Below are 21,892 nucleotides of genomic sequence, written 5' to 3' on the forward strand. Positions count from 1 at the left end.
TTCCGTTGCACTCAGAGACAATGGTCTCTTCGATGGTCACCCTCTCTCTCCAGTATCTTTTACCTCTATCTCTATCAATCTTTCCCTTAGCATATTCTCCATAGCTTAAAAAAAATTGCTTCTCTTGGGCTTCCATTCATCTTTAAGTCTCATACTCTCTCTTTCCCTTGATAACCCAAGTTTTTTGAACATCATTTGTATTCATTATCCAAACATCTGGCTTCCAATTTTCAGTCTTTGTTAATTATAAAACATGTACATAGTTCAAAGAAAAGCCGAAACAGTAGAGAGTGGGTTTATACAAAACAAGAGTCCCCACCCTTTCCCCACTCTCAGCCCTATACCCCGGAGGTAACCACTTAAAAAAATTATTTGTTCTTGTTGAGAATGTATACAGCACACACGTACAAAACATACGCCAATTCAACAGTTTCTACGTGTACCGTTCAGTGACATTGATTACATTCTTTGAGTTGTGCAACCATTCTCACACTCTTTCTGAGTTGTTCCTCTCCCATTAACGTAAACTCACTGCCCCCTGAGGTTCTTATCTAATCTTTTAAGTTGCCATTGTCACTTTGATCCCGTATAGTTATTAAAAGCATAATACTCAAGGCAGAAAATTTTTTGCCAGTTAAGCTAAACTATTGTTTGGTTTTAAGAAGACTTCAGTGAATAGGTTTAAAGATTATCTCAGGGCAGTGGTTTAGGGGTTCATCCAGGCTCCACAGCTCCAGAAAGTCTGGGGTCCATGAGAAGTGAAATTCTGTTCTGCATTTTCCCCCTTTCAATAAGAATTCTTCTATAGAGTCTTTGATCAAAATGTTCAGTAATGGTAGCCAGGTGCCATGAGGTAACCACTTTTAGTAGTTTTTATTTTGAATTCTTGTGGTTTCTAACAAAATCTAAATAATATACTTGTACTCTCTTTTTTTTTAATTGTGGTGAAAATATACATGATTAAACATTTGCCAATTCAACAATTTTTACACTTATAATTCAGTGATGTTGATTATAATCTTCATGTTATGCAACCATTGTTATTCACGGTGTGCAAAGATTTTAAAGCAGAAACACATGTAGAAACCTGTACACCAATATTCATTGCAGCAGTATTCACAGAAGGTGGAAACAACCTAAATGTCCATCAACATATGAATGGATCAACAAAATGTGGTATATACACACAGTGGCATACTACCCAGCCATAAAGAGAAATGAAATCTCGATGCATGACACAATATGGGTGAACCTTGAAGACACCTGGTGGCACAGTGCTCGGCTGCCAACCGAAAGGTCGGCGGAGCAAAATCACCAGCAGCTCCATAGTAGAAAGATGTGGCAGTCTGTTTCCATAAAGGTTTACAGCCTTGGAAACCCTATGGGGCAGTTCTGATCTGTCCTGTAGGGCCACTATGAGTTGAAATCAACTCGACGGCAATGAGTTTTTGGGTTTCGTTTTTTGGTGCTAATGTAAATGATACTGTGGTTTAATTGCAAATTCCAATTGTTCATTGATGGTATGTGGGAAGGTGTCATGGATTGAATTGTGTTCCCCAAAAGTATCTGTCAACTTAGCTGGGCCATGATTCTCAGTATTGTGTGATTGTCCACCATTTTATATGATTTTCCTTTACGTTGTAAATTGTATCACTATGATATAATAAGATGGATTACAAGCAGTTATATTGATGGAGGTCTACAAGATTAGGTAGTGTCTTAAACCAATCTGCTTTGAAATATAAAAGAGAGAAGCCAGCAGAGAGACAGGGGAACCTCATAGCACCAAGAAAGCAGTCCCGGGAGCAGAGCATGCCCTTTGGACCTGAGGTTCCTGCGCTGAGATGCTCCCAGACCAAGGGAAGACTGGTGCATCACAAGGACTTTCCTGCAAAGCTGACAGAGAGAGAAAGCCTTCCCCTGTAGTCAACACCCCGAATTTGGACTGCTAGCCTACTGGACTGTGAGAGAATAAACTTCTCTTTGTTAAAACCATCCACTTGTGGTATTTCTGTTATAGCAGCACTAGGTGACCAAGACAGAAGGCAATTGACTTCTCTATATTAACCTTGAGTCCTGCAGCCTTGCTAGAATTGCTTATTAGCTCCAGGAATTTTTTGGTAGATTCTTTGAGATTTTCCTTGTAGACAATCATACCCTCTGCAAACAGTTTTACTTCTTCCTTCCCACTATATATACCTGGTATCAATCCCACTTGGTTGTGGTGTATAATTCTTTTTATATGCTGTTTGTATTCAATTTGCTAATATTTTCTTGAGGGTTGTTGCATATATGTTCCTGAGAGATATTGGTGTGTACTTTTCCTTTCTTGTAATGCCTTTGCCTGGTTTTGGTATTAGGGTAATGCTGGCCTCATAGAATGCATTAGGATGTTTTCCCTCTGCTTCTATTTTCTTGAAGGCAATGGGCGATGGGCTTTTTCTGTTTTCTGGTCGAGATTGTAGAGAAATGGTATCATTTCTTCTTTAAATGTTTGGTAGAATTCCCCAGTGAAACCGGCGCTTTCTGTTTTGGAAGGTTATTGTTACTTGAATTTCTTTAATAGATACAAGCCTGTTCAGATTTGCCTTCTTCTTGTGTGAGTTTTGGTAGATTGTGTCTATCAAAGAATTGGTCCATTTCATCAAAGTTATCAAATTTGGCCATAGGGTTGTTCATAATACACCTTTTTTATCCTTTGATGTCCATGGATCAGTTGTATTGACTCCTCTTTAACATTTATGATGTTAGTAATATATATCTTCTTTTATTCTTGGTTAGTCTGGCTGGAGTTTTAGTAATTTCATTGATCTTTTTAAAGAGCCAGCTGTTTGTTTCTTTTATTTCTCTATTAATTTCCTGTTTTCAGTTTCATTGATTTCTGCTTTAATTTTTATTATTTGCTTTCTTCAGCATACTTTGGATTTACTTTGCTCTTTTTTGAGTTTCCTAAGGTGCGAGCTTAGATGACTGTTTCAGATCTTTCTTTCTTTTTTTCCCCTAAATTTAATTTATTTTGTTGTTGACATTGAGGATATACACAGCAAAACATACAGCAGTTCAACAGTTTTTACATGTGCAGTTTAGTGACATTGATTACATTCTTTGAGCTATGCAACCATTCTCACCCTCCTTTTCTGAATTGTTCCTCCCTCATTAACATAAACTCACTGCCCCCTAAGGTTCCTATCTAATCTTTGAGTTGCTATTGTCAATTTGATCCCATATGGATAGTTGTTAAAAGAGCATGATGCTCAAGGCAGGGCTTTTTTTTTTTAATTTAAGTGAAAGTTTACAAATCCAGTCAGTCTCTCATACAAAAATTTATATACACCTTGCTATGTACTCCTAATTGCACTCCCCCTAATGAGACAGCACACTCCTTCCTTTCACTCTCTCTTTTCGTGTCCATTCGGCCAGCTTCTGACCCCCTCTGCTCTCTTATCTCCCCTCCAGACAGGAGATAAGGCAGGCCTCTTTTACTGGTTAAACTAAACTATTGTTTGGGTTTAAGATAGCGGGGGATATTTTTGGTTTAAACTTTAAAGATTATCTCAGGACAATAATTTCAGGGGTTCATCCACACTACATGGCTCCAGAAAGTCTAAAGTGCATGAGATTTGAAATTCCTGTTCTGTATTTTCTCCCTTTTGATCAGGATTCTTCTATGGCATCTTTGATCAAAATGTTCAGAAATGGTAGCTGGGCACCATACAGTTCTTCTGGTCTCATGGCAAAGGAGGCAGTTGTTCATGGATGCAGTTAGCCACCGATTTCTTACCCCCTCTTATTCCTGACTCTCCTTCTTCCTCTTTTACTGTAGGTGAATAGAGACCAATTGTTGTGCCTTGGATGGCGGCTTGCAAGCTTTTAAGATCCCAGGCACCACACAATGAACTAGGAGGTAGAACAGAAGCACTAAACACATTATTAGAACAATTAACTGGGATGTCCCATGAAACCATGACCTTAAACCTCCAAAACCAAGGAATCAAATCCCATGAGGTTTTTGGTTGTACATAAGTAGCCTCAGAAGCTATTTTTTTAATGTCATTGTAAGTATCTCTCTTTTTTTTTTAAATATATGTATTCACGGCTATTAATTTCTGTCTAAGTACTGCTTTTGATGCATCCCACAAACTTTTGTTTTTAATTTTTAGTGTGCTTTAAGGGAAAGTTCACAAACCAAGTCAGTCTTTCATACAAAAACTTACATACACCTTGCTATATACTCCAGGTTGCTCTCCCTCTGATGAGACAGCACACTCCTTCCTTCCACTCTTATTTTCATGTCCATTTGGCCAGCTTCTGCCCCCCTCTCTCATCACTTCTCCAGACAGGAGCTGCCTACATAGTCTCATGTGTCTACTTGATGCAAGGAGCTCACTCTTCACCAGTATCATTTTCTATCCCATAGCCCAGTCCAATCCCTGTCTGAAGAGTTGGCTTTGGGAATGTTTCCTGTTTTGGGCTAACAGACGGTCTGGGGACCATTACCTCTGGGGTCCTTCTAATCTCAGTCAGACCATTAAGTCTGGTCTTTTTATGAGAATTTGGGGCCTGCATCCCACTGCTCTCCTGCTCCCTCAGGGGTTCTCTGTTGTGTTCCTTGTCAGGTCAGTCATTGGTTGTAGCCGGGCACCACCTAGTTCTTCTGGTCTCAGGCTGATGTAGTCTCTGGTTTATGTGGCCCTTTCTGTCTCTTGGCCTCATAATTACCTTGTGTCTTTGGTGTTCATTCTCCTCTGCTCCAGGTGGGCTGAGACCAATTGATGCATCTTAGATGGCTGCTTGCTAGCGTTTAAGACCCCAGACGCCACTCTCCAAAGTGGGTGCATCCCACAAATTTTGATAAGTTGTTATTTTTATTTAGTTCAAAATATTTAAAAACTTTTCTTGATACTACTTCTTTGACCCATGTGTTATTTAGAAGTGAGTTGTTTAATCTCCAAAAGTTTGGGGATTTTCTAGTTATCTTTCTGTTGATTTCTGGCTGAATTTCATTATGGTTTGAGAGCATACTTTGTATGGTCTCTGTTCTTTTAAATTTGTTGAAGTGTGTTTTATGGGCCAGGATATGGTCTGTCTTAGTGAATGTTCCCTTTTGAGATTGAGAAGAATGTGTATTCTACCGTTGTTGGATGAAATATTTTATAAATGCCAATTAGATCCAGTTGATTGATGGTGCTATTCAGTTCAAGTATATCCTTATTGATTTTCTGCCTGTCGGATCTGTCAAGTACTGATAGAGAGGTGTTAAAGTCTCCAACTATAGTAGTGGATTCGTCTGTTTCTCCTTGCAGTTCTGTCAGTTTTTGCCTCATGTATTTTGATGCTCTGTTCATTCTTTTTTTTTTTTCTTCTTTCTGCTCCTCAGACTGGGTGTACTCAGTTTCCTTATCAGTTTTGCTAATTCTTTCTTCTCCCTGTTCAAATTAGCTGTTGAAACCCTGTAGAGATTGTTTCATTTTAGCTATGAACTCAACATTTTGGGGCTTTCCCCAGCATGCCGCTTCCCTTAGTAAAAAGCTTCCTGAGCTCCTTTATAAAAGCAGTTAGGAATCATACGCTCTTGTTCATTTGTGTCCAGCGTTTCTCTGTAGAACTTAAGTTATGAAGCATTTACTTCACAATTTGAAATTGTTTTATTTTGATTCATATCATACCTTTTATTTTTCTTGTTGAATGAAAAAATATGCCTTTTTAATCTCATTGTTAGAATTTTTAAGATTCAGAGTAATTTTCCATGTTGAATCTACTTTCTTCTTGAAGCCATTTTCAAAAACCCTTCCTGTTTTGAGCTGAGCCAATTACATCATAGACATAATTGTCATCTCAGTACTTTTTTCTTTTGTCCACTGTTTTCTTGGACCCCATGTGTTATGAATTGAATTATGTCCCCCCAAAAGATATGTTGAGGCACTAATCCCTGGTACCTGTGAGTGTGACTTTGTGGAAATAGAATCTTTGAAGATGTTATCAGTTAACATGAGATCATACTGGAGTAGAGTGGGCCCTAATCCAATCTGAGTGGTGTTCTTACAAAAGAGAAGTGACAGAGAGACTCAGAGGGAAGATGGCCATGTGATGATGGAGGCAGAGATTGGAGCTACAAGCCAAAGAACGCCTGGGGTTGCCACATGTCACCAGAAGTCAGGAGAGTGTCATGGAACAGATACTCCCTCAAAACCTCAGAAGGAGTCGACATGGCCAACACCCTGGTTTTGGACTCTTAGCCTCCAGAAAACTGAGACAATTTGTTTCTGTTCTTATAAGCCACCAAGTTTGTGATACTTTGTTATGGCAGCCCTAGAAAACCAACATACTATATCTTCCTGATTCTTGGATACCCCTGCTATTTTCTTTTTCATTTTTACTTAAGTAACTCTTAAATTTGTTTTTACAGAAAAGTGCTTATGGGGTAAAGTTTCAGATTTTTTGCATATCTGAAAGTGTTTTTGTGATTCATACTGAGTGTGGAATTTTAGGTTCAAAATTATTTTCCCATAGAAATTCTTTTTTAACATCCATATTGTTGAGAAGTCTGTTAGTATTATGATTCTGCATAAGTGAAATTTTTTCTGTCTCTTTGGAGACTTTTAGAATATTTTCTTTATTCTCTCTCTGTCCTGCTTAGCACTACATGGGCCCTTTCAAGCTGAAGATTTGTGTTCTTTAGCTCTGGTAGATTTTTTTCTCCCATTTCCTCATTTTCCATGTTCTCTGTTCCCTCTACCTGAACCGACTTCTGATTGGCTGTGACAGCTTCTGTATCGTCAGTGCTTAATGTTTATATCATTTTCTGACCCTTCAGCCTATGAAGTGTTCTGGGAGATACCCCTGACTTTATCTGTCTGCTTTTCTATTGATTTTTTTGGGTAGATTTATAAATTTCAATAATTTATTCTCGTTTCCCAGTTGCCCCTCTTTTATAGCATTATGTTCTTGTTTTATGGATATGTTATGCCCCCTTGAATCTCTTTGAGCATACTATTTGGATTATTAAAAGTGTTTTTCTGTTTCTGATATTACATCTTCTAAGTTCACTTGTACTATCCATTGGTTCTTTTCTGGTCAGTCTAAATAATCTACCTGAGAGATTTCCTCTTCGCCTGTGGTCTTGGTTCAGTATAGTTCTGACTCCCAAATCTATGTCTTTAGCCTATACTGCTCTCTTTAGCTCCAGAATTATGTATGTATTTTAACTGTCTGCTGGATAATGCTATATAATGTATGCAAAATTGTGAATTCATCGTCTGTTCTCTAAAACCCACTTTCTTTTCCATATTTCCTCTGTCAGAATACCTACCATCATCTACTTAATCACTTAAACCAGAAATACAGGCATTGTCCTTGACAGGGCTTTGAACTGGTTTGTTCCTGTTCAAACTGCTGCTGAGAACTTGCATTTCCACCCCAGGTATACTGATCAGAATCTACATTTAACAAGAGCCCCAGGTGATTCTTATGTATAACTTCCTAGGACCTTGCTAGAAATACAAATTCTCAGCAGGGGTTCTGTCCACACTGAACCAGTTTGAAGCCCTGGTCCTTGCCTACCTTTCCCTCTTCCTCAGCCCTAGCCTATCATTCATTAGTACTGATGGTTCTTTCCTCAGTACAGTTTCATTTCCATCCTAGCCACCACTGCCTTGATCCAGGCTCTCATCATTTTTCATTTTGAGCTTTTTAAAGACAAGTCTGACTCATGTCTCTCCCATACTTCAGTTTCTTCTGCCTTCAGAGTAAAAAGCTAAATGTGGTGCTACTTGCCTCCTCAGCCTCCTTTCAACACTTTTCCTCCACGTCTCACACTCTACAGTAAACTAGGAATGGTTCCCTAAATATATTATGCTCGTTCATGTTTTGGTAGTTTGGAATATGCTATCCCTTCTGCCCTGTGTGCCCTTCCACGCATCTTCACCTAGTGAACACCTTCTCTTGTTTTACTTTTCAACTCAGTCATCACCTCTCAAAAGCCTTTCATGACTGCCAGCTTTCACTCTTCTGTGCATGCTTAGCCTCCTGTTCTTACTTGTGTCATGACACTGGTGGTGGTAGTGATAGTGATAACACCACGAATAGTAATAATAATAATAGACTATTGAATACTGTTAGTCATCATGCCCATAGCACTTCATTTAGTCCTCATGAGAACTTTGACAGATATTTTCATCCTGATTCTATACATAAGGAAATTGAAGCACAGAGAACTCGAGTATCTTGCCCAAAGTTACACAGCTGATAAGCAGGGAAGATCTAGGATTACAGCCAGGACCTTGTTCCCCTGGAGCCTGCAATATGTACCACAATGCAATTGGCTAATGCTTCTCACACTTTAGAGTGTATCAGCATCACCTGGAAGGCTTGTTAAACCGCAGACCCCACCCCCGCTCTGAGGTTCCTGGTTCAGTAGGTCTGGGGTGGAGCCTGAGACTGTGCATTTCTAACAAGCTCACAGGTGATGTCGGTGCTGCCCGTCCAGGGACACACTTTGAGATCTGCTGTTCTGGGCTGTGAAGCACTTTGTCTATTGAAATAGTTTCTTGTTTCCCTCCCCAACCAAAATGGGGTTTCCTTTAGGGCAGGGAGTGTTTCTTTTATGTCCCTGGTCCTGGTGCCCAGCAAAGTAGTTCTGACAGGTGGTAGGCCCTCAATAAATGTTTATTTGAATGAATGAATGAATGAGGCAATGAAGAAATGTTTCTGGCCTATTATTTTAGTGCATTTTTGCCCAAATGACATTTCTGTGTATTCCAAGAAAAATTCAGTGACATATACCGCATTGGCATTCAGGGGGCATGTACTCAAAGGGTTTGTAAGGTTAATTGTTGGTTGCGTGATTTTAAACGACTTCGAAGGCAGAAGTCAGAACTGTTATATTTGGTTTAGTGTTCTCTCCACATCTGATAGCTCACTGCCTCTTAGTTCACACGAGGGAGACTCTTGGGCCTTTTAACAGATTAGAAAATTCCTTTCCGACAGCTGTACCCTCTTGATGTGAAAGGACCTTGCCATAAATGTGATGGGTTATAGGAATTGTGGCAAACTTGCTTTCCAGTATTCAAGCTCCTTTCAATGCCTGTGTGAAATAGAGTAGTTTACTAGAAGGTTGGGGCTTCTTAGCCACTCAGGCAGTAGGTCACTTAAAGCCAGTTATCAAGTGGGAAACAAGAAATGTCTGACAGCTTGAGAACTAACTTTCTAGGAGTTAGAATTTGGCTTGATGGTATTTTACTATGTTACTTTTCTTTTGAAGTAAGAACTAAAGTATTTTTTATTATAATAGGTTTTGCAAGAGCTTATTGAAAAGACGAATAGGCAGGTTAATGAGCTTTGTGGAATTGTTTCAAAAACGTACCATTCTTGGGAGGAACACTCATTACTAAAACATGTAAGTGTCATAAAAATATTTTTACAACTCTGATAAACCCACGGTTCCTAAAGATACCAATCAGTTAGATGTAATAGAGAACTAATAAAACTCTGTGAGACTAGCAAAGCAGATCTATACTTTAGTAGCAGATGGTGGAATAAAATTCTGTTGGAAGAATGCTAAAGTTTAAGTTTGATAAATAAATGACAGTGAGTATTTTTTATATTTGTAACCCTGATGTAATAAAATGCAATTAGAATATAGGATTGAACAGGACTCAGAATCATATAATTGAAATACAGCATTTATCCTTAAGGATGGAAAATAATGTTGCAAGGAAAATAAGTATTAATGCATTTACCATCTTTTTAATTTCTATTTTTATCCACAGTTGATTTGTACTGGGTTTGTATTGTTTTAGAGGTCATCTAGATTTGCACAAAAAGTTTTGAGCATATACTTCAGTATGGAGAAATTAAAGCCAAAGAACCGAAGAAAATTGCCTAACTTTTTTTTTTTTCACTTTGGACAGGGAAATTGTCACCCATCTTTACCAGAGCAAAAGCAGAGTACCTATGCTCAGACCGACCTTGTAGGAACATCTTTTCAGCCAGCAGCATGCCCTGAACTGCAGCAGCCAGCCTTCAGGGTGGAGCCAGTGTTCATAGTGGAGGCCGAGGTCCACAGGGAGCAGGAGCCGGTCCTCAAGGAGCAGGAGGAGGTTCACAGGGAGCAGGAGTCAGTCCTTAGGGAGCAGGAGGAGGTCCACAGGGAGCAGGAGCCAACCCTCAAAATGGAGGAGCCGGTCCTCAGAATGGTAGAGCCAGTTCTCATGGGGGAGGAACCAGTCCTCAGGGAGCAGGAGCAAGTCCTCAGTGAGCATCAGGAGGTCCACAGGGAGAGTCCACCTCCTCCCAAAATCATCTCTGCACGTTCGTTACAGCCACATTTCACAGGAGGCAACCCATATCCTTGTCTTGCTATAATGTCCTACTTTTTCAATGAAGATGCTGAAAATAACACCAACGTCTCATCTGCCAGAGCTGCAGTAGGAGTACCAACAGCCATGCTACCACAAAGACAGAGCAGTCTGGCAAATAACCCTGAGATAATGAATTGCTCAGCTTCACTGGAAAATAGCAGTGGAAACACGGATACTACCTTGTCATCTCTCTGCATCCCTCCCAATTTTGGTGAGTTTGAAATGACACATATGTCGTACTTCCTTAGCTAGATTCATGAATGTCCTTAATGCAAGGTAGTGATAACTATTTTTAAACTACATGTTTTATATTGAGATTATTTTCGATTAAGATGCAGTTGTAAGAAATACTACAGCGAGATCATCTTTACCCAATTTCCCATAATGGTAACTCCTCGCAAAACTTAGTAAAATATCACAACTAAGGTAATGATGTTGATACGATCCACAGATCTTATTCTGCTCTCCAAGTTTGACTTGTATTCATTTGTGTGTGTGTGTGTGTGTGTGTGTGTATGACTTTAATTCTATACAGTTTTATCACGTGATTAGGTTTGTATGTCCAGTACCATAGTCAAGATACAAAACATTTTCATTGCCACAAGAATCCCTTCCATTGCCATTTTATGACTATACCCATCACCCACCAGTACCCCTTCCCTCTACCACTCCCCTGTCCCTGATGTTGGCAACCACTGATCTGTTTTCCAGCTCTGTAATTTTGTACCCCCACGTGTCTCTCAGTTTGTCATACTGTGGGGGTTTGCATGTTGCTGTGATACTGGAAGCCATGCCTCTAGTATTCAGATACCAGCAGGGTCACCCATGGAGGACAGGTTTCAGCTGAGTTTCCAAACTAAGACTAGGAAGAAGGACCCAGCAGTCTACTTCTGAAAAGAATTAGCCAGTGAAAACCTTATGAATAGCAGCGGAACATTGTCTGATACAGTGCTGGAGGATGAGCCCCCCAGGTTGGAAGGCACTCAAAAGATGAGTGGGGAAGAGCTGCCTCTTCAAAGTAGAGTTAACCTTAATGATGTGGATGGAGTCAAGCTTTCGGGACCTTCATTTGCTGATGAGGCACAACTCAAAATGAGAAGAAACAGCTGCAAACATCCATTAATAATCGGAACCTGGAATGTACGAAGTATGAATCTAGGAAAATTGGAAATCGTCAAAAATGAAATGGAATGCATAAACATTGATATTCTTGGCATTAGAGAGCTGAAATGAACTGCTATTGTCCATTTTGAATCAGACAATCATATGGTCTACTATGCAGGGGATGACAACTTGAAGAGGAGTGGTGTTTCATTCATCCTCAAAAAGAACATTTCAAGATCTATCCTGAAGTACAATGCTGTCAGTGATAGGATAATATCCATACACCTACAAGGAAGCCCAGTTAATACGACTGTTATTCAAATTTATGCACCAACCACTAAGGCCAAAGATGAAGAAATTGAAGATTTTTACCAGCTTCAGCAGTCTGAAATTGATTGAACATGTGATCAGGATGCATTGATAATTAGTGGTGATTGGAATGCGAACGTTGGAAACGAAGAAGGGTCAGTAGATGGAAAATACGGCTTTGGTGATAGAAATGATGCCGGAAATCGCATGATAGAATTTTGCAAGACCAACTACTTCTTCATTGCAAATACCTTTTTTCACCAACATAAACAGTGACTGTACACATGGACTTCACCAGATAGAAAACACAGGAGCCAAATCGACTATATCCGTGGAAAGAGACGATGGAAAAGCTCAACATCAGTCAGAACAAGGCCAGAGGCAGACTGTGGGACAGACTATCAATTGCTCATATGCAAGTTCAAGCTGAAACTTGAAAATTGGAACATTAGAAAATTAGAACAAGTCCATGAGAATCAAAGTACCACCTTGATCATATCCCACCTGGATTTGGAGAGCATCTCAATAGATATGACGTGTTGAACACTAATGACCAAAAACCAGACAAGTTGTGGAATGACATCAAGGACATCATACATGAAGAAAGCAAGAGGTCATTGAAATGACAGGAAAAGAAGAAAAGACCAAGATGGATGTGAGAGGAGACTCTGAAACTTGCTTTTGAATGTTGAGCAGCTAAAGCAAAAGGAAGAAATGAAGTAAAAGAACTGAACAGAATATTTCAAAGGGTGGCTTGAGAAGACAAAGTATTATAATGACATGTGCAAAGAGCTGGAGATAGAAAACCAAAAGGGAAGAACACGCTTGGCATTTCTCAAGCTGAAAGAACTGAAGAAAAAATTCAAGCCTCAAGTTGTAATAGTGAAGGATTCTATGGGGAAAATATTAACACAGAAGCATCAAAAGAGGATGGAAGGAATACATAGAGTCATTATACCAAAAAGAATTAGTTTATGTTCAACCATTTCAGGAGGTGACATATGGTCAGGAACCGATGGTAGTGAAGGAAGAAGTCCAAACTGCACTGAAGGCATCGGAGAAAAACAAGGCTCCAGGAATCGATGGGATATCAATTGAGATGTTTCAACAAAGAGATGCAGTGCTGGAAGTGCTCACTTGTCTCTGCCAAGAACTTTGCAAGACAGCTACCTGGCCAACTGACTGGAAGAGACCCATATTTAATGCCTATTCCCAAGAAAGGTGGTCCAACCAAATATGGAAATTATAGAACAATATCATTAATATCACTTGCAAGTAAAATTTTGCTGAAGATCATTCAAAATTGGCTGCAACAGTATATCGACAGGGAACTGCCAGAAATTCAGGTCAGATTCAGAAGAGGACATAGAACCAGGGATATCATTGCTGATGTCAGATGGATCCTGGCCGAAAGCAGAGAATACAGAAGGATTTTTACCTGTGTTTTATTGAGTACGCAGAGGCATTCGACTGTGTGGATCATAACAAATTCTGGATAACATTCCAAAGAACGGGAATTCTGGAACACTTAATTGTGTTCGTGAGGAACCTGTATATAGATCAAGAGGCAGTTGTTCGGACAGAACAAAGAGATGGTTTAAAGTCAGGAAAGGTGTTTGTTGGGGTTGTACCCTTTCACCATACCTATTCGGTGTGCATGCTGAGCAAATAATCTGAGAAGCTGTACTGTATGAAGAAGAACGGGGCATCAGGATTGGAGGACTCATTAACAACCTGCATCACACAGATGACGCAACCTTGCTTGCTGAAAGTGAAGAGGACTTGAAGCACTTACTGATGAAGATCAAAATCCATAGCCTTCATTATGGATTACACCTCAATGTAAAGAAAACAAAAACCTTCAGAACTGGACCAATAAGCCACATCATGGTAAACGGAGAAAAGACTGACGTTGTCAAGGATTTCATTTTACTTGGATCCAGAATCAACACCCACGGAAGCAGCAGTCAAGAAATCAAAAGACACATTGCATTGGGCAAATCTGCTGCAAAGGACCTCTTCAAAGTGTTCAAGAGCAAAGATGTCACTTTGAAGACTAAGGTGCACCTGACCCAAGCCATGGTATTTTTAATTGCATCATATGCATGTGAAAGCTGGACAATGAATAAGGAAGACCGAAGAAGAATTGATGCCTTTGAATTGTGGTGTTGGTGAAGAATATTGAATATACCATGGACCGCCAAAAGGACAACCAAATCTGTCTTGGAAGAAGTACAGCCAGAATGCTCCTTAGAAGCAGGGATGGCTAGACTGCGTCTTACATACTTTGGACATGTTGTCAGGAAGGATTATTCCCTGGAGAAGGACATCATGCTTGGTAGAGGGTTAGCGAAAGAGAGGAAGACCCTCAACGACATGGATTGACACAGTGGCTGCAACAGTGGGCTGAAGCATAACAACGATTGTGAGCGTGGTGCAGGACTGGGCAGTGTTTCGTTCTGTGGTACATAAGGTCACTATGAGTTGAAACCTACTGGATGATAGCTAACAACAGCATAATTTTGTCACTTCAATATTATCGTATAACTGGGCTCAAAGAATGTAACGTTCTGGTGTTCACTTTTTCCATTTAGCATAATTCCCTGGAGATTCATTCATGTTGTTATGAGTATCAGTGTTGCTGTTAGGTGCTGTCGAGTTGATTTCGACTTATAGTGAGTCTGTGTGCGACAGAATGAAATCCTGCACCATCCTCACAATCATTGGTATGTTTCAGCCCATTGCTGCAGCCACTGTGTCAGTCCATCTCCTTGAAGGTCTTCCTCAAATAGCAATAATTCCTTCCTTTTTGTTGCTGAGTGCTGTTCCACGGTATGGGTGTATCATGGTTTAACCATTTATCCATTGAAGGAGATTTTTTCCCTCCAGTTTTTAGCTCTTAGGAGTAAAGCTGTTAAGAACATTCATATGCATTGCTGGGTCATGTGTTAATTGTACCAGAGGCTGTACTATTTTGTAGTCCCAGAAGGAATATATGAGTGGTCCAGTTTCTCCCCATCTATACTTCTGTTCTTTCTACTGATTTTTTCTTCCTTTATGATGCTCCAAGGTGCCCTCTTTCATTGTATCCTTTCTGTTTGAAGATTTTCCGTTAGCCTTTTTTTAAAGGTAAGTTGACTAGAGACAAATTCTTTTAGTTTGCTTTCGTGTGAAGTTATCTTTATTTCATCTTCTTTCCTGAAGTATTGTTTCACCCAATATAGAATTTGCAGTGAAGAGTTTTGTCTTACAGCACTTGAAAACATTTTACTTACAGAAATATTGGGAAAAGCTGACATCAGCCTGGAAAAGAACCCTGAGACAGTGAATTACTCAAATGACAATAGCCATGATACCACCTCTTCAGCTCTCTCAATCTCTCCCAATTTTAGTGAGTTCAGAATAATATATAGCACATGCAGCAGTATTTAATCTAGATTCATCAATGTCCTTGTAACATGCTAGTGGTAGGTCTTTTTTAAATTGAATTTTTAAAATTTGTTTTATTTTTGTGTTGAGAATATACACAGCAGAAGATACACCAATTCAGCAATTTCTACATGTACAATTCAGCAACAATAATTACCTTTTTCGAGTTGTGTAACCATTCGCACCCTCTTTTTCCAAGTTGTTCCTCCCCGTTAACATAAACTCACTGCCCCCTAAGTTTCCTATCTAATCTTTGGAATCGTTGTCAGTTTGGTGCCGTACAGATTGATACCCCAGTTAATTGGCCTAATAACACGTCTAGTTCTTTTGTTCTACCTTCTAGTTTGTTGGTGGTGCCTGGGGTCTTAATAACTTGAGAATATCCATCCAAGGCACAACAGTTAACTATTCATCTGGAGCAGCAGAGGAAGAAGGGGAGTCAGGAATAGGAGGATCAAATGGATATATGGCTAATTGCCTCCATGAACAACTACCTCCTTTGCCATGAGATCAGAAGATCTGGGTGGTGCCCAGCTACCACTACTCTTGACCAAAGATTCTGTAGAAGAATCCTGATCAAAAGGCATAAAAACGCAGAACAGAATTTCAAATTTTCATGGAATCCAGACTTTCTGGAGCCACGGAGGATAGATGAACCCTTGAAACTTGCTCTGAGCTGATCTTTAAACCTTAAATGAAAAATATTCCCTGAGGTCTTCTTAAAACCAAACAGTAGTGTAGCTTAACTAGTGAAGAATATGTGCCTTGAACATTGTGTTTTTTTGAACTTTTATTTTGAGATCATTTTAGATGCACATGCAGTTGTAAGAAGTAATACAGGGAGATCCCTTTTATGCTTTACCCATTTCCCCCAACTACAACACCGTGTAAAACTACAGTAAAAATCACAAGTAGATTTACATTGATACAATCCACATATATTATTCTGTGTTCCCAGTTTTCCTTGTACCCATTTGTGTGTGTGTGTGTTTGTGTGTGTTCTCTCCAGTTGATTTACTTGTAGGTTTGTATGTCCACCACCATGTCAAGATGCAGAACACTTGCATCACCACAAGGATCTTTCATATTGCCCTTTTATAGCCATATCCACCTCACTCTGTTCACCCTTCCCTACCCCCCTGCCCTGACCCTAACTCGTGGCAACCACTGATCTCTTCTCCATGTCTATAATTTCGTTACTTCAAGAATGTTATATAAATGGAATCATGTAATATGTAATCTTTTCTGATTGCCTTTTTTCACTAACCAAAATTGTTTGGTGATTCAAACAAGTTGTTGCATGTTGCAGTATTTCCTGCCTTTTTATTACTGAGTACTCGTGCAGCTGGGCTGCTCAAGTGAATCCTGCTGGCTATGCCAATTGTATGTAACAGTCCAGGGAGACTAAGATCATCTACCTCTGACGCCAAATTGTGTGGTAGATAACAAATTCCACTCCACATGCCAACTGTGTACTATGGAAATATCAGCTTCCCTTCCCTGTACAGTTCAGACTCTAGCTGCTCACACAGTATGCCCCTGCCCCCCTGCCACCCCAAGCTACCTGCGTCTGGGTCAGTGGGTACCAGGCACAAACTTAGGATTTCCTCTTGACTTCTTCCACTTCGGGCAAGCTGGCCCCTTCTTTCTCTCATCCCCAGTCACCTGGGGCTGGGTCAGGGGGTATTGGCTACAAACTAGAAAGTCCACATGACTCCATCCACATCAGATCGGCCAGCTCCGCCTGCTCCTTTGGGTACAATATTTGCTGGAACAGCTCACAGAGCACATGGGAGATACCATATCTGAAATAACTTTAATGTAACAGTAAAGGATACAAATGAAGAGACTCATAGGGTGAGGTCTGGGAATGGTCCCAGCGCAGAGCTTCCATGTTCCAAAGAGGATAGTGCTACCCTTCCCCTTGCATGGTCACCAACCTGGAACCTCCACCGAGCCACCATCTCCCAAAGTTTTTGTTGGCCTCAGCACACGGCCACGGTAAATTGTGTCATGCTTCTTGAGGCTTAGTCAGTATCAGGTCCCTGAGTAGTCTGGCTGTCAGGAATCGAGAATGAAAGGCCAAATTGCTTTGTGCACTTCACAGTGCTATTCCATGGTGCAAATGTACCACTGCTTACTTAACCATTCACCTATTGAAGGAAATTTTTCCCCTCAGTTTTTTGGTTATTAGTACTAAAGGTGCTATGAAAATTCAGGTACAGGTTTTGCGTAAAAGTTAGTTTTCATTTTTCTGGCACGAATGCTCAGGTGTGTAATTTCTGGGTCTTATAGCATGTTTAGTTTTATAAGAAACTACCATACCTTTCCCCACAGTGGCTGTACCATTTTCTATTCCCACCAGCAATGTATGAGTGATCCAGTTTCTCCACATCCATATTTCTACCCTTTCCATTGTTCTTCCTGATGCTCTAAGATTCCTTCTATCATCCCATCCTTTCTATTTGAAGATTTCCCTATAACCATACTTTAGGGTAAGTCTGCTTGTGGCAAATACTTTTAGCTTTTCTTTATGTGAGAATGTTTTCATTTCCCCTGCGTTCCTGAAGGATAGTTTCGCTGGTTATAGAACACACGGTTGAGTTTTTTTTTTTAACAACTTGAAAAATGTTTTTCCTGTAGAAATGCCGGAAAAAGCTGGAACCAGCCAGGAAAACATCCCTGAGACAATGAATTATCCAACCTTACTGGGAAATGAGAGTGGTCAAGGTACTTCCTCTTCATCTGTCTGCAGCCTACCCAATGATGGTGAGTTTGAAATGATACATATTACAAATGACACTATTTAATCTAGATTCATCAGTGCCCTTAATATAAGCTAATGGTAGCTATTTTTTGAATTAAATTTTTATTTTGAGGTAGTTTTAGATTCATATGCCAGTTGTATGAAATAATGTAGACAGACACAAATCCCATTTATGCTTTACCCAATTCCCCTCACTGATAACATCTTCCAAATGATAGTAAAATATAACAGCTAGGGTATTGACACTCGTACAATCTATGATTGTATGCTTGTGTCTGTAAAAAGCATGTATTTGTCGTCGTCGTATGCTGTTGAGTCGATTCTGACTCGTATAGACACTACAGGACAAAGCAGAAGTGCCTCATACAGTTTTCAAGGCTGTAAAACTTTATGGATGCAGACTGCCACATCTTTATCCCGTGGAGTGGCTGGTGGGTTGGAATTGCCAACCTTTTTGTTAACAGCTGAGTGCTTAACCACCGCACCGACCACATAACGACTATTATAACAGAGTAGAACTGCCTATAGGGTTTTCTAGTCTGTAATCTTTACAGAAGCAGATCACCAGATCTTTTCTCCCGCGAATCCGCTGGGTGGGTTCAGTTCAAACCATCGACCTTTCAGTTAGCAGCCAAGGGCTTAACCATTGTGTGACCAGGGCTCCTTTTGTGCATGTATTTAGTTTAATGCAATTTTCTCATATGAATCAGTATGTATATCCACCACCACAGTCATCATAGAGAACATTCCGTCAACACATGGATCCTCCGTATTGTCCTTTTAAAACCACAACCACCTTTCCCAGTCACCTTCTTCCCCTCCCCTGCCTCATCCCAAGCTCTGATAACCTCTGATCTGACTACCCTCTCTGTTGTTTGTTCAGTTCAATATTGTTATGTAGATGGAATCATATACTATGTAAGCTTTTGGGATTGGCTTTTTTCACTAAACATAATTCTTTGGAGATTCTTGCCAGTTGTTGCATGTATCAGTAGTTCCTTCCTTTTTATTCTCAGGTACTATTCCATGGTATGGATGTACGCTGGCTGCAAAAACACATTCCGAAAGGTTACATGCCATAGGATTTCCATTATCTAACAATCTTGAAGTGACAAAATATAGGGATGGAGAAAAGATGAGTGGTTGCCAGGAGTTATGGATGGCGTATGGGGGAATGGATGTACCTGTTGATGAACAGCTGGGTTTTTTCCTTTTTTTGGCTTTTACAAGTAAAGATGCTGTAAACATTCATGTACTAGTTTTTGTTTAAACATAAGTTTTCATTTATATGAGATGAATGTCCAAGAGTGCAATTAGGAACTGCTAAACTTTTAAAGAGTGGCTGTACTATTGTACTCTCCCATCAGTAATGTATGAATGACCCAGTTTCTCTGAATGCATATGTCTTCTATTTTCATTGTTCTTTCTTTCTTCCTGATGCTTTAAGATTCCTCCCTTCATCCTATCTTTTGTGTTTGAGGATGTTCCTTTAGTTTTTCTCTAAGGGTAAGTCAGCTAGGTATAGTTTCTTTTAGTTTTCCCTCCTGTGGGAATGCCATTTCCCCTTTGTTCTTGAAGCATAATTTAGCTCAATATAGAATTTGTGGTTGAGAGATCCTGTCTTCTGGCACTTGAGAATATTTTACTTATCAAATTTTAGGAAATGAAGACACCAGCCTGGGAGACAATCTTCAGACAGTGTATTACCCAACTTTATTGGGAACTAGCATTGGCCAAGTTACTGCCTCATCATCTGTTTCCATCCCTCCCAGTGTTGGTGAGTTTGAAGTGATGCCTATTATAAGTAGCTCTATTTAATCTAGATTCATCAACATCCTTATTACAAGCTAGTGGTAGCTCTTTTTAATTTAAACTTTTTATTTGAGATAATTGTGGATTCACATGCATGTGTAAGTAATAATACAGAGAGATCCTGTTGGTGCTTATCCATTTCCCCCAGCGATAACATATTGCAAAATTATACTAAAATATCATAACTGGGTATTGACATTGGTAAAATCCGCAGATTGTATTAATAGATCCTCAGTTGTACTTCTGTTCATTGTGTGTGTGTGTTTAATTCTATTCAGTTTATTCACATGCATAGGTCTGTATGTCCACCACCGTAGTCAAGATGCAGAACACATTCATCATTACAGGGATCCCTCATATTGCCCTTTTATAGCTATACCCACCTCATTCCATTCACCCTTCCCTAACCCCTGCCCCATCTCTAACTTGTGGCAACCAGTAATCTCCATCTCTGTAATTTTGTTAACTTCAAGAATGTTATATAAATGGAATCACACAGTATGTAATCATTTGTGATTGGCTTTTTTCACTAACCAAAATTATTTGGAGATTGAAGGAGTTGTGTGTGTCTGTGTTTAACCGTTCACCTGTTAAGGGACATCTGGATATTTTCCCTGATTTTGGCAATTAGAAAAGCTGCCGTGAGCACTGATATACAGGTTTTTGTGTAAATATAAGTTTACATTTTTGTGGCATGAATGCCTAGAAATGCAATTGCTGGGTCCTGTGTTAATAACTTGTTTTGAGAGTGCTAAACTCTTTTCAAGAGTGCCTGTACCTTTTTATATTTCCACTAGCATGTATGAGTGATCCCTTTTCTCTGTATCCGTATTTCTGTTTTTCCCATAGAAATGTTGGAAGAAGGCGAACCCAGCCTGGAAAAGGACCCGGAGACGATGAATTACTCAGCCTTATTGGGAAATGAGAGTGGCCAGTGTGCTTCCTGTTCACATATCTACATCACGCCCAGTGGTGGTGAGTTTGAAGTGATACATATACAGGCAATGCTATTTAATCTAGAGTCATCAACATCCTTAATGCAAGATACTGGTAGCTCTTTTTTTTTTTATTAAGCTTTTTATTTTGAGATAATTCGAGATTCACATGCAGTTGTAAGAAGTAATACGGAGAGATCCTGTTCACACTTTACCCATTTGCCCAAACTATAACATCTTGCATAACTATAGAAAATATCACAACTAGGGTATTGACATTATACAATCCTCACATCTTATGGCTATGTACTCAGTTTTAATTGCATCTTTGTATGTGTGTGTGTTTAGTTCTGTGCAGTTTTAGGACCACAGGTTTGTATGTCCACCATCACAGTCAAGATAAAGTCCATTTCCATCACCACAAGGATCCCCTTTATTGCCCTTTGATAATCATTTCATCCTTTCTCACATTGTATTCCATTCCCCCATAAGCCATCCATAACTCCTGGCAACCACTGATCTTTTCTCCATCTCTATATTTTGTCACTTCAAGATTGTTAGATAATGGAAATCCTATGGTATGTAACCTTTTGGAATTTGTTTTTGCAGGCAGCGTAATTTGCTGAAGACTGCCCCAGGCCGTTCGGTGTACCCGTAGTTCCTTCTGTTTTTATTGATGAATAGTATTCCATGGCATGAATATGTCTCAGATTGTTTATTCAGTCACATTGCAGGAAATATTGCTTTCAGATTTTTTGCTATTGTGATTAAAGCTGCTATTAACACTGATGTACAGGTATTTGTAAAATGTAAGTTTTCATTCTTCTGGTTTGACTACCCATGAGTGCAATTGCTGGATTGTATGGTAATTGCATCTTTAGCTTTATGAGGAATGGCCAGAGTGTTTTCCGGAGTGATTATACCATTTTCCATCTCCACCAGCAATGTATGAATGTTTTTGTTTATCTGCAGGCGTATCTCTGCTCTTTCTATTGTCTTTCTTCCTCCCTCATGCTCCAGGATTCCTTCCTTCTTCATATCCTTTCTTTTTGAAGATTTTATTTTGTCCTTTATTTCAGGGTAAGCCAGGCAGTGACAAATACTTGTAGATTTGTGTGTGTGTGTCTGATAAAGCTTTAATTTTCTCTTCAGTCCTGAAGGATAGTTTTGTTGGATTT

The 21,892-nt window shown here is 39.6% G+C and overlaps 1 protein-coding gene across 1 annotated transcript in view; it reads left to right on the forward strand.

Moving 5' to 3' along the window:
* BEND2 (BEN domain containing 2) overlaps positions 1-21,892 on the forward strand; it is a 77,800-nt gene that overhangs the window by 18,502 nt on the left and 37,406 nt on the right. Inside the window, exons 3-6 of the mRNA XM_049871565.1 lie at positions 9,934-10,569; positions 17,844-17,969; positions 19,628-19,744; positions 20,629-20,754. Of these exons, the coding sequence (XP_049727522.1) occupies positions 9,934-10,569; positions 17,844-17,969; positions 19,628-19,744; positions 20,629-20,754 (1,005 nt within the window). The remainder of the gene's footprint in view (positions 1-9,933; positions 10,570-17,843; positions 17,970-19,627; positions 19,745-20,628; positions 20,755-21,892) is intronic.

The sequence above is a fragment of the Elephas maximus genome, chromosome X, assembly GCF_024166365.1.
Source record: "Elephas maximus indicus isolate mEleMax1 chromosome X, mEleMax1 primary haplotype, whole genome shotgun sequence".
In the NCBI taxonomy this organism is placed as follows: Eukaryota; Metazoa; Chordata; class Mammalia; order Proboscidea; family Elephantidae; genus Elephas; species Elephas maximus.